General features: G+C 47.9%; 1 protein-coding gene across 2 annotated transcripts; it reads right to left on the reverse strand.

Annotated features, from left to right (window-relative positions):
- Positions 1-5,615: 5,615 nt before the first annotated feature.
- TMEM100 (transmembrane protein 100) lies at positions 5,616-11,115 on the reverse strand. Of its 2 annotated transcripts, none has more exons than XM_026046917.1 (3): positions 11,063-11,115; positions 6,525-7,510; positions 5,616-6,173 (listed from the first exon to the last, which is right to left on the reverse strand). In XM_026046917.1, exon 2 carries the CDS (start codon positions 7,446-7,448, stop codon positions 7,044-7,046), a length of 405 nt encoding a protein of 134 aa, XP_025902702.1. In that variant the 5' UTR covers positions 7,449-7,510; positions 11,063-11,115; the 3' UTR covers positions 5,616-6,173; positions 6,525-7,043. The 2 variants fall into 2 exon arrangements, with proteins under 2 accessions (XP_025902702.1, XP_025902701.1); XM_026046916.1 differs by having other exon boundaries at positions 11,059-11,106.
- Positions 11,116-13,646: the final 2,531 nt, after the last annotated feature.

Raw genomic sequence — 13,646 nt, forward strand, 5'->3', positions numbered from 1 at the left:
TATTGTGCTGCGTCTCGCTTGCGGCAAATGCAACTTGTTCCTTCACCCCTTGGGGCGAAAGGCACCAGAAAACCAGGGAGGTTTCCAGGAGGTCCAGACATCATGGCCTGAGAAGCTCCTCGAACTCATCTGCAAGAAGTAGCTTGCAGCTTTGGTGGTGTAGACTATATAAAATTTATTTACTCAGTTCTATTTATTTCTCAGTTTACATCGGAAAAAGCAATTGTCAACAGCTTGGGGGAAAACCTTGTTATATATGGGAAACCGTGAAAATAAGGAAGCTTTGTGGTTGTTGCCAATGAGAAGAAGGGAGCACCTGGGAAGCACTCTAGTTCCTTCCTATCCATGTGTGCTGCTCAGGACAGGCTTCTAAATTTGGAGGATTTTGCTTTTCAGCTGCTCTGCTTCAGTGCAGAAAGACGAGGGTGAAACGTGATGACTGTCCCTAGCACAAGGCTGATCACGTCATTTGAAAACAAATAATGTCTGAAAAAATAAGCGTGGGAAAATCAAACAGGAATCAATTCAGTTGATTAGGAGCAAATGGCTGACGAGAAGCGTAGCTAATTAACCCACAAGAGAAAAATTATAAATACATGCAGATTCTTGAGCCAGAAGCTTACACTTGGACATACACCACAAAAATGCTCTAAAATATGGTAAATGTGATGAAGGCGAGGTAGGTAAGCACAGCTCCTGCGTGGGGAAGCTGCCTCTGAGCACTCACTCACCAGCAGACCTCGAAACCCTTTTGCACGACCCAGGGCTGTGAAACCACCGTCCTCTGCCCCCAGCCCCGGCTCTCCTTGGTGCTCCAGGCCACCTGGGAGCAGTTGCTGCTGCCTCATCCCATCCCCACGCTCGGACACTGGTGGCGCTCAGAGCGATGCAGAGCTGATGTCGGAGCAACTGCAGAGCTCCACATCTCCCAGCGGCCGCGTTTCGTGTCGGGGACGAGAGACGCACCCGCAGCGGGGACAAGGCAGCAAAGCAACAGGCGAGACAAAAGCGTTTCCCATCCGCTTTCTCATTCCGCCTTTTCTTAAAATGCCGCGAAAATTAAACTCCTTGACCCAAGGGACACCCTTTGCTGCAAAAATGAATGAAAAGCAAAATTGTTGCATTGCTGCAAATTGTGCTGGGCTAATCCGAGCCCTGTTTTCCAGGAGAAAACGCCTCACTTGGGGGTTTGTGAGCAGCTGGAGCTCTGGCAGTGGGAAATCTCCTTCCATCCCGGGAAGTTGAAGCCGTGGGATGCTGGGCCCGCACGGGAAGTGCTCACAGCGGCACTGCACAGGCCTCCTCTGTCCCCTTTAGCATAGGCTGCTGTATGTGCATAGGGATATATGTAACAATGCTCTTACATATGCAAATAAGCAGAAAACAGATAAAACCCCGGTAGATGGCGCTCAAAAATATCCCAAATTTGCCTCCAGCAGCAATGTAGACCGGAGCGAAAGCTGCTGCCCTGCGATGGAGCCCGGGCTCGTGGGAGAGATGCAGTGCCCTGTTCCCCGAGGCGCCAGCAGCACCGCGGCTGGACCGGGCACCCTTGGGTGCTGTGGATGTGACTGCCATTCCAGCGCCCATCACACCGCAGCCGCGGTGCCCGGGGACCGTGATGCTCTGGCAGGGAAGTGAGTTTCCTAGGCTCTTCTATTTTAAAAAGCAAATGCAGATGCTGGTCTTACTGCAGTGAATTGCTCATCTTGCAAATGTTGACATGCAGTAAGTTGGGGTGGTGTGCTCCACACCCGGACTTTGCTCAGCGTTAGCTGCGCCGGTTCAGTTTCAGATCAGGAAGCAGCTCATCCAGACATCGGACTTTCTTACAAAACACCTTTACTTCTAGGGAAGAGCCTGGGAGAGCAGGACGCGTCTTGGCAAACTCAGCTCCCCAACGAGGTGAACGCTCTGAGCAGGAGGTGCCGCGCGAGGACTCGATCAGACCTCAAGGGCGCCGAGCGGAGCCACCACGCAGGGCGAGCGGCTCCGTGGCCGCGCGTCCCGCGGCGCCCGCGTCCCGGTCCCGCGCAGGAACGGGAGGGTCAGGGCCGCCGACACACACCGGCATCCTGCTGCCTATTATTTCCTGCCCGTGCTGGCGCGGCCCCAAGCCCTAACATGACAGGTGGATGGAGTTCACAAGGAAATCATGTCATGGGCCAGTTTTCCAGGAAAGCTGTTAACTCTCTTCACAAGCCCGCAGGTTCGGAAGGGAAGGCGGCGAGCTGGGAAGGGGGCTGCGCTGCTCTTATTTACCTTAAATCTTATTTATTGCCACCGCTCGCTGCAGTCTGGAAATTGCTTCCTTTCTGTGGGGTCTGCCTCTTCCAGGCTCAGTGCTGCACAAACTGCAAGAACATCAGGGCGCTGTCCCTGCAAGCCCCAAACGGCTCTAGCGTTTCAGCCTAACACCGAATTAAACAAATTTAACAAATTAAATATCCCCTTGTCGCCAGGTTGGCAGAGAGGGGAAGAAACAGGAGGTGAGATTCAACACTGATGCCAAACTGGGATCTTCAGGTAGTTTATGAGAATAAGTAGGATATAGTCAAGGATGTATCCGAAACAAGACTTATATGATTTGTAAAAGTTTCTATCATTCAACTAGGCAATGTACAAATTTGTGTAAAGTCCTGTGGTCCTGTGGTGACTTTATGCATAATGTCCAGCGTTTGCACTGTTATGTCCTTCTTCTGCCTTTTCTTCTGTTTTTCCTCTCAGTTTTTAAAATTTAAGACTTTTTGTCTCTTAGTCCAGAAAGAAGAGCAGAATAAGAGGTGGTAGTGGTCAATTCAAGAAAAGTGCTTTTCAAAAATGATATTTTTGCCACAAATGCAAAGTTCTGGATGCATCAGTAGGACAATAGACTCCAACGGGCTGCACACAAAAGGAAGGTCTAGGTCCTTTCTCATGTTAATAGTGACATCAACAACCTGAATAAAAGCCAAAAATTCGAGTTGATTCTGCAGTTTGAGATCATTGTTCTCTATATATTTTAGCCTGTAAGATTTAGTCCACACAGAAAGTTTTATTAGGATTTGCCTCGATTTTCGCATCATGCAGAGCAATTCTTTATCTGCTACTCTACCCCCAGCTATAAAGCACTTTAGTGGCAAGGATTTATACGATGTAGCTTAAAAGTCAGACAAGCTAGAGGTATCAGAGGGATCAGAAACATCAGCGAAATAGTGATGTTTGGAGATGTCCAAAATCTTTAGAGCTCAATGTAAAAATACATCAGGTGGGAGCTGCCAGGACACACATGGTGGGCTCCATTTCCAACATTTCCAAGGGCTGCAGCCCTGGACTTGGACTTTGGACAGACAAAGCTCAACAAGAATATGGGATATTGCAACAGCCTTCTTTCCGGCCTCCTCGGGATCTTGATGAGACTTTCGGGGCTTTCTAAATGTTTAGACCTCTGCTTTGTGCCCTGGTTCCTATTCCGTAATCATACAGCAACATTGCACATTCAGAGATCTTTGGTAACAGGAGCTCTCCCAAGTGTCCAGGGCAGAGAAATTGAGCTCTTTTGACACAAGTCCACAAAACCAACCTTTTCTCTCTTTTTTTTTTCCTTTAAAAAAAAAGCCTTGAAAATTATGGTATTAGAGCCACAGTCACGTACAACACGTGACAAATTATGTGACTTGGGAATCGTAAATTGGGTGTTTTGACTTGAACAAATATTAAGCATTGTCATACCAAACTGATTATTATTTTAAAATACTGTCCCAAGCCATAACCGGCTTTGTGTACAATAGCAATACAGGGTGTAGTTACAGACACAATTTCCTGTGCTTAGGTTTTGAAATTATTATTTAAGATCCCCGTAACATTTGCCCGGTGCACCAGCGCAATTCCCCTATTAGATAATTTTCTATCCTTGTGAGGGCAATTCTTTGTGCGCAACTACGAGGGCTTTCAGGAAGGGAGAGACAAGCAATTGCGACAATAAAATTTGCATCAGCTCCCACCCAGCCTCACCCAGAACCAAAATACCATTTGTCGCATTCAAAGCCCGTTCACACCAGAAGGGAAGGTGGTTCTGACCGGGAAAGTCATTCTGGTCTCCGCAGGGTTGCATCCTCCAGGCCGACTTTTGCCTTTCAGGTTCCCACGAAAAATACCGAGCGGCAATTGCCGAGTCCCAAATGGCTTCACATCAAAAACTTCAGGGATTGCGTCAAATCCAACCTGGAAACCACGGGCAGGGGCTGGGATTCCTCGCTGCAAATTACCATTTTGTTTCTCTGAATGAAGGGCAAATTCTTGCACGGATGTTCTCTCACCGTTTGGTATGAAGGTGCTTGTGCCTGGGGCCTGTCTCACAAGATGCAGCCCATGCTCCAGCTCAGTGATTTGAGCTGTAGAAGTCCTGTATTGTCTACAGGCAGTCCAGCCTGTCAGTTAGAGGGTGTTGCCGGACACCACAGAGGCATCTGAAGCTTTGCTGTGCCGGGGGATCAGTCTTAACATCTCTGTAACGCAGCCTAGCACTGATTCCCTGCTCTTTAGCGTCTAAAAGCCCCACAGTAAAGCAGAGGCCGGTGCAAGGCCACTGCTCTTCCCTCTCATGGATTAAACATGAGCAGAGATGAGGGAAGTTGCTGGCAGTTGAGTAGCCTCCAGGCAGCAGTCCCCAATCACCCTTATTTAGCCCTCCTGTAAACCTGCTCCCCAAACTCCTTCCCTCCGTTCCTCCAAGTTCACCTTGTCCCTTCTGGCGTGGGGCAGAGCCTCCCTCGCCCCTCTGCAGTCCCTGCACACGCGGCCCAGCACCCGCAAGGTGCCCCGTGCTCCAGCACAGGGAGCTCCTGCGAGGGGCCCGTTCCCAGCGGGGCCTGGGGATGTCGGCACGCGGCTGCTCCGCTCGGCCCTCCACAAAATGCCACCGGGCAGAAGGAAGAGAGACGGAGCCACAACTATTGTGTTCCCAGGGGAGAGAAAATAAACAGTCCTCTTCAGCATATCCACCTTTGCTGATGTCAATCACTTTTCTCATTTAAAACAGGAAAGACGCCACTTTAGTCCACCTGTCGCATTATTTATCATGCTGTGCATTTCCCATGAATTGTCACTCATGCAAAAGCTGTACCTCGTAAGGGGACACCCTAATATTTTTAATGACCTTAAGCAAAGTGATTGACATTAGACACCGGTGTCAGATGTTCTGGTGACGCAACATGTTCTCCCAGCAGCAGGAAAGCTTCCTGCCGTGATTAAGTGAGAGCTATGGAAGTACTAAAATGTGTTGTCAGCTTTCCTCTGATGCAAGTGATTTTATTATAGCGTCTGGTAACCATGGAGTGTGGCAACGCAAATAGTGACTCCAAACATCCCCTCCCATACATATAGCCAGCTCTATTTAAAACATGCGACGCACTTTGCAAATCCAGGGATAAGTTATGGATGTAACAAGCTTAAAGCACACAGGGCAGAGGAAAAGGCGGCACCTAAGCCGGGATGCCGGGTGATTTTGGCAGGAGACGCGCGTGGCGCGGGGATGACCTGCTGAAGGCAGAGCCCTGCTCAGCAGAGTGTCCTGCCACAACCGACCCGCTGCCGCGAGCAAGGGCAGACAGGAGGCTGTAACAGCGGGAAGCAAAAAAGAAAATAATAATAATTAAAAAAAATCACATCAGCCCTTGCAATTCTGGGGTGCGTAGGAGGAAGAAAAAGCAGACTCCAAATATCCCCTCTGCCTTTGGACACCCTCAGAAACACTCACTGAGGTGGACGCCTGCGGCTTAGCTCAGCTCTGCTTGTGCTTCATCCTGGAGATGATGAAATAGTTTGGCTTTGCTTCAGCTTGGGGTCAGCCCCTCGCTTATTCATTACCTGAGAAAGACTGGAAGACTTCTAGAACACAGGGTTTACAGAATCAAAACAGCTCGGGCACATATGGTGGCACCCGAGACTTGCATTTTCACTCAGATTCATAACACTTATCCATGAATGAATTTGCTTCCATGAATAATTATCATTAACTAGACAAAACCAACTATGTCAGTAAGTGTCTGAAGTACTGACCCTATTCTTTTCAATAATAGTTGTTAATGAAGCTGCAAGAAGAATGGGTTGTCAAATCAAAATCCATGGTCTGCTGAGGTTTGAGGAGCAGATCAGTGGTTTGTATGTTCACAGTTACTATCACAGCTGTTGTTCTACAAAAAAAGAAAAAAAATCATGTAGTCAAAGTTGAAGGTACAAGTTATCCTCATAGGAACTGAGAAAAAAAAGAGATTTTCTAAAGCTCTAGCAGCATTATTATTTTAATGAAATCTACTTTTTCATTTTATAGCAAAATAATTAAAAGTGCTAAACCTGGCCACTTTAATTTACAAAAAAAGTCTCACGTATGAAGCTATACTCATACCTCGTTATTTAGGTTAGACAATATAATTACACATTTCTACCTATTCCTACTCAATAACAAAACAAAATTAATATTAGTTTGTTTAAAAAAAAGGGGGGGAGGGTGAAGTACCACAGATGTCAGGGGGAGAGAAGGTTACCTAGAATCTAAGAATCAGCTTATTGAGCAATCTGCAGTTTGCCTGGGTGTTATTGCTTTTTTTTCTGAGCAATAATGTTCTATTATCACTGTCCTATTGTCACGGACAACCTGGACAAAAAACTTGCAGTCACTTCATACACTTCGGCTTCTCCCTTCATGAAATGTCACAGTATTTAAGGAGATCTCTGGCATTTTAAGTCAATTAAAATTATTTTCTTAGTTTTCACAGACTCCATTTCCAACATGATCAGCATGTTGCAGAATGCTCTGGGGCGAGTTATGATGACACTGTTTGCTACGAAGGAAATGATTTTTCCTCTGTCTTGGAAAGAATTACTGCTACGTCTGCGGTGAGAAAAATATTAAGAGCATTTAAGGAGTTTTTAGAGTCTTAATTCGTTCCATTTTCATTCAGTTCATTTCCAACGTTAAATTAAATCCTGCAGTCTGACCTACTGATAAATAGTCAAGTTGATTTACAAGGGCTGTCTTCTGCTCAGCCTCCTCCCGGGTGTCTCTACCCAAACAGGGTTCGCTGATGTGCCACGAGGGCCGTCTGGCTCTCCCGCCTCTTCGCTTTCTTACTTTGCTGCCTAATTTTCCAGCACACGGCGCTCAACGCCAGCAAGAGGAGTCCCAAGGACAAGAGGACCAACCCGAACACCGAGATGATGGACCCATGGGAATTGAAGCTGTAGGCCACGGCGGTGACCACGATGCCGGCGATGAGGATGACGACGCCGAAGGGGATGGTGCAGCGGTAGCAGGAGAGCTCTGCTCCCCCCGTGGCCGCCGTGAGCTGGCACTCGCTGACCAGGGGGATGGTGGTGATCACACAGTCGTTGTTATTGCTCTTCTCAACAGTTGTGGGGTCAGGATGCTTTGGCGCTCCCAGGATCTCTTTAATAGGCTCGTTTGTCATCTTGATTTTCTTGGGTTTGTCAATTCCGAACCTAGAGCAGGCTCTGCTGACCACGTGTTGTGCTGTGGAAAGAAGAGCATATACTCAATTAAAGAAGCATTTACTGTTACTTGACAAATTGGGAGGCATAAGAATCCACCTGGGGATCCCAGGCTCTGACCCTGCAATGGTTTATGTGTGAGCTTAATGTAGTGGATCTGAATCCATCTCATGGTAGTGCTAAGCATGTGCATGTACGAGCATGCACAAGAAAGAAGAGACTCCAAACTTAAGATACTGGGACCCAAATAGGGCTTTAAGTTATATGCTAAAGTCAGTATTTCTGGATACAATTTAGATTTCAATAGAGCTGCATCTTCTTTTGAAAAGGCAAAGTTCACAGGCTGCTTCGGTTTTAAATTCTGCTTCTCCTCACACACACTTAACAATAAATGAATGAATGATTTATTTGCAATAATAAATAAATGATAAATCAGTTGTGGATCAGAGGATGCTGAAGAATAAGCCTGGATATTATAACTTGCCTAATAGTACATATCATACACATCAAAGGATTGCACATAAACTGACTGCAGGAATCAATTTTGATTATACAGCAGATCCACATAGGCAGAAGTAGGTTTAATTGTGTTCCTGCACCCCGAGATGTACTCACCAGCTCCCAGGTGTGCAGAACTGGGACTTAACTAACTAGAGACGTGAGTCGCATCGTATTTTGCAGTCAGTTGTTTCCCTCACTACCAAACTATCTAAGAGTCCTCATCACAGAGTTGAAAGCTGTCCACGGAATAACAGGCATTGTTTAAAATTACAGTAAAATTATATACTTACTTATTAATCTGCTTGTTACCAAAGATGGCTAAAAGTCCTCCTATGAGTGTGCAGATTTATGTCTGTAAGTCTGTGTTCAGAGACCCATAACTGGGGCTGACGTCCGAGTTCTCCAAAGACCCGAGGGAAATCCCACTTTGGAGAGGGAAGCAGGCTCCGGCAGCCGGCCCGGACACCAGCACAGCGGGCAGGAGCCGCTGCCCTCGTTTCTCTCCACACGAGATGCAACAGGGCACAGCGTAGATTCCTGGGCCAAGGACAAATTCCCGGACACCTACTGTGTGACCATCATCCTGGAAAGGACAAACTGCTGCTGATGCTCTAAACCAGCCCAGTTCTCCTCTCTCATGTCTCTGGTCTCTGCTGCCCATCTTTTATGTCAAATTTGCCACCCGTGGGGACAGCAGAGCTGTTCTGCTGTCACGGAACAACAAACCCTTTCTCAGAGCAGTTGTTACTTAGCAAAAAATTTAGATGGGTGTGACTAGGTCTGACTAATCCACATCCACGCTGCTTTCAGGAGGGAGATGTTCACTAAGGGTCACCCATCCTGGTTACATTCCTCTTGTCTCCATACACACACTGTCACAGCCCAACTGCCTCTGCTTTACGGGGAGAAACAGCCTTTGCCTCCACCTGAGCCCCATGCAGCCACCCTGACAGCATTCGGGCTGCAGCAGGGGTCTCAGGCCAGGACACGTGAGCAGTGTATCCCAGTGTATCCCAGTGTATCCCAGTGTGTTGCAGGGTCTCACACTGGGATGCATGAGCAGTGCACCCCAGTGTGTTGCAGGGTGTCAGCTGGGACGCGTGAGCAGTGCACCCTGGCATGTTGCAGGGTCTCACACTCAGAGAGCAATGCACACTCTGCACACTCAGAGAGCAATGCACCAGGGTGCATGTGCTCACTCAGACACATGAGCGGTGCACACTAGGACACGTTGCAGGGTCTCACACTCGGACACGTGAGCAGTGCACACTAGGACACGTGAGCAGCACCCCAGTGCGTGCAGAGGCCGGGACTCTGTGGCCCAGCAGCCCTTCCTGCCAGGGGCAGCTCACGGGACGGCCTCCATCCCTCCCCAGCAAGGGCCCTGCAGCTTTGGCTCTTGTGCACTGTGCACAGCCCAGGGAACAAGGAAGGCTCTTGGCAATGTGGTCATGCTTTTATCACTTTTATCACCTTCCATCTGTGACTAGGAAGTTAATTGCCAGATACTTGTATTCTCCTTTTCCTTTCCCACCACTCCCACCCTTGTTGCTAAGATATATCCCTCCATTGTGGAGAGCCCTTGGGCTTGTGTCTCACCGTCTCCTATAACCGACTGCCCAGGCTCTGCGAGCGAAAGGATTTCACTATTTTTAACACACACAACCAGGCTGTGTCCCACGCCTAGTCAAGGGTCTGTATTCCTGAACCCTAATGTGAGGAGGAAAGCTGAGCTCTGGTTTGACAACACCTTTGTTTGACTGTCCTAAGGACGAACCTTAAGCTCAGGCTTTTACACAGATACCCCAGTTATCTTTGGGGCTCGGTCGTGCAGGGTGCTCGGCACCTCCAGGGAAGGGCAGCCTGTCCCCACCTAATGACAGCAGTTGGCACAGGATATTTGGTACCTCTAAGGGCAGCCAGGGAACCTGATCAGTGCTCATCAGACAAAGCCAGCGTTATCTGGGCCAGCACCTTGGTACCTCGTCCCTAGCTGTGCTTCAGCGCCCTTTGGATCAGCTGAGAGAAACCAGGAAAGCCTCGGGACTGCTCTGTAAGACTATCCACACTCTTTCCTGTATGAGGATCACACCAGGGTCATTATGTTGCTGTGTAACCGATCTGAAAAACACTACAGAAGTTCTGCGTGCGGGGAGAAGTTGACCCCGAAATGCCACCTTTGGGATTCTACCATTACTTGAATTCACTCTGTTCGATGTTTTATTACTAATTTGAAAGAATATTTTGCCTATAAAATATCTCTTTGTTCTAAACGTATTGTAATAATTATTCAAAGCCCTAAATATTTTCTTTACGAACGAAAGAAACAGGGAATCCTCCCACTAACTTGAAAAGGTCTGGGATTATGTATGATCATTTTCAAAGACTTTAACATTTAATCAAGTATATTCATCCTGTCTCCAGGGCCCCTGTCCCTCTGCTTCAGATATGCCCAATATGAATTATATCTCTGTTATCCCATGCAAAGATTTATGAAGAAAGATATTTACACAGCCAAAACACAGATTTAAAAGCCTCCCAAACCAACAAAATTAAGCCAATGGCAAAGTATCAGTGCCTACAATGGGATGCAAGTAGACAGATGCTGATGAAAATACATGTAACAAAGCTCTATTGAAACACTGCAAGTTAAACAAGCAACAGACCCTATTCAAAATGTGAATATTCATACTTCATATTTATATTTTGCATTCACCCCCAGAAAACAGGGCACTAGATCCTCACTGCATGCAAAGACACTTCTGACTTATGCGAACAGGTGACTTGGTTCAGGTTTCAGGGTAAGAAATTCAGGCAAAGATACCAGCAAACACCAGCATCCTCTCACTGACTGCATTAGAAATACTTGCTCAAGGAGCTACTTCCACTCAGAGCAGGAATGTGTTTCTGTGGCAAGCCGTGGCTAACGGATGAAGGTGGAAGTTTTCCCCTGGCTCATGCAATATTCACTGAGAAATGTAGGTTAAGATTTACTGAAAAGACCTTGCACCCCCCCCCCCCAAAAAAAAAACCAAAATTAAACAAAAAAAGCAGCCTCAGCACACACACCTACCAGGTCCAAGCAAAATCCATCGTAACAAATCAGCCAGCTTACGAAGCAGAGAAACTCTGGTTGTCTCTCAACTCAAGGCAGAGTCGGGCAGCAGAAAGAGCCGTCCCAGGCTTTGAAGTGTCAGATGCTGCTGGGCGATGAATCGGAGGCGACAAACTTCCAGCATGGACGTTTCCTAAAGAGGGAAGCATTTGGGGATTAATGAGCCTCTAAGGAACAAAACGCCTTTTGGAAGAGTTTCTGCCGTGTTCTGCCTCCCGCTTCCAACCCAACCAGAGCAGGGGATGTCCCACCTCCCGCTCTCCTGCTTGGCTTCTGCCTCTTTTCTTGGCAGCAGCCACTGATTTCTGGCCTTATGTAAGTTTTTCCTTTGATGATGTGACGTCTGGATGATGAGTGTCACAAGCCAGGCAAGCCCCCAGAAAGAGGGAGGCAGGATATGGGAGTTCACGAGAATTTCTGCAGTTAAAAGTTCATTTGGGTCTGTTTCTATTGCTCACTTCATCTAGGGGAATCAAACAACTAAATTACTCAGAACTCAGAACGCTTATATTTTGTGTCTTCTTTGCCTCCAGTTTCTTTAAGCAAATCACTTCATCACCATGCACTTAATTTTTCCTCGCTGTAAGTGGCAATGACAACATGCTTCCCATTATAAAACCCTTTTAAATCTATTCTGCTAGGTAATATAATCCCCCAAAAAACCTTCTCTTAAAAATCAAATCAAATTAAATTAAAGGCCAACTAATTGAATCCAAGAGCTCAGAGCAATAAACGTGATTCCCTTATATTTAATATCCATCAGCCTTTTTGTTTCCTGACTTTTTTAAACCAAGATTTGTAGCTCGGATAAAGACTGGGCAGAACCTGGAGCAGTGCAGAGTGACGGCTCCACAGAGAACCCAGGGATGGAAACTGTTATCAGCTGCAGAAACAGCTGTGAAATCACCAAGCAGCTGGGTAAAATTATGAAGCAGCAGAGATTTATGTTGCTAATCTTATTCAACATTCCCTTTCTAGATATGATATAATAATAAACTCTCCCCCACACCATTTTTAAGTTATCTGGACTGTGCTAACATTTCATAGGCACAAGCAGCTTCTGTTCTTCTCCAGACACTCCTAGGAAGAAGCCTGTAAGATATCCAAAGTTTATTTAGCTGATCATTGAGGTTGCCTAATAATAAGGATAATTCTTGCCTATCTCCTTGCATATACCCCTGTGCACATAACTAGCCAACAGCTTGGCTCTAGAAAAGTTCAGAGGAAAATATAAAAAGAAAACCTTTCAATGAGTAACCTAGACTCCAGTAAAACAAAAGCAGACCTTGAAACTGTCTTGTAGCCCATACCCATTCCCTGTACAGGGATGGTTGCACTGGTAAGAATGTCCATCCCTGATGCCATTGCGCCCCTGAACCACTTAGCATCATTGTTTGAAAAAGATGAATTGCTCTGTCCACTTTTTACTCATATTCTCTCCCCAAGCTTAACTATTTTAAGCAATGTTGAGTCAAAATTGACTGACAAGGCAACTCCTTACAAACAGGATTTCTTCCTCCTGCTCCTTTTCCTCCCTCTCTCCACAAAACTGAAAAGCAGAAACACATGAAATCTGTAAATTAAACTTGCAGGACACTAATGCTGCAGCAGGTCAGCATTGCTCTCAGGAGCCTGCCCACATCCTACCCAGCTCTGTGCGACTGCAGAGAACTGGCATTTCCTGGCCACTGCAATCCCAGCACCTTTTCTACATTTTATTCAGAGCCAGTGGGATGCAATTAGTTTCCTGCACCCACATCTCGTGCAAACAAGCGCTGCTTTTTTGCTTACGAAAAATGCTAATAAATAGTAATGCTCATGTTTCTAGTTTTGCATTAAAATGACCATGAGGAAGGAAAAAAAAAAAAAAAAAAAAAAAAAAAAGGAGTCGTCCTGCACTGCGGGGAGAGTCAGAGTTTGTTCAGGGTTTAGCAGACGACAGCGACCGTGGGCTCCGTGCGGCGGGACCAGCCCCTCTCCCAGAGCGGCGGCAGCGGCAGCGGCAGCGCTCGCTCCCCCGCGCCGCGGGATGCCCCGCGGTACTTTGCAGCACCAAGTTTTAAGCAAAAGAATTAAGATTCTGGCTCACGCCTTTGGCGTTTTTCTGCCATGGTGGCGGCGGGAGGAGGGCAGCAACCAGTCCCCCTCGCCCGAAGAGCTATCCCAGCTTTGCAAACTGCAGAAGTGCCCGAGGCGCCTGTAAAGCGCCCCGAGCCGCTCGCACCCATCCCCAGGGGCGCGTCCAGCGGAGTAAGGGGGAGCCCCCGGGACCCTGGGGGGAGCCGCGGGGCGCTGCGGAACCTGCTGCGGGGGAGCCGCGGCTGGAGCCGGGGGCAGCTCTGCGGGGTGCCCGAGCGGCCGGAGCGAGCGGCGCCGAGCCGTGCCGTGCCGTGCCGTGCCCACCCGTGCCGTGCAGTGCCCACCCGTGCCGTGCCGTGCCGCGCCCGCCGTGCCTTACCTCACCTCCCCGCCGCCCGGACCACCAGCCCGAGCGCGGGATGCGGCGGCCGCAGCCGGGACTGAAGCCGCCGCCGCCGGGAGC

This window comes from Nothoprocta perdicaria, unplaced genomic scaffold (assembly GCF_003342845.1).
Source record: "Nothoprocta perdicaria isolate Ctin4 unplaced genomic scaffold, notPer1 scaffold_46, whole genome shotgun sequence".
NCBI classification, from domain to species: domain Eukaryota; kingdom Metazoa; phylum Chordata; class Aves; order Tinamiformes; family Tinamidae; genus Nothoprocta; species Nothoprocta perdicaria.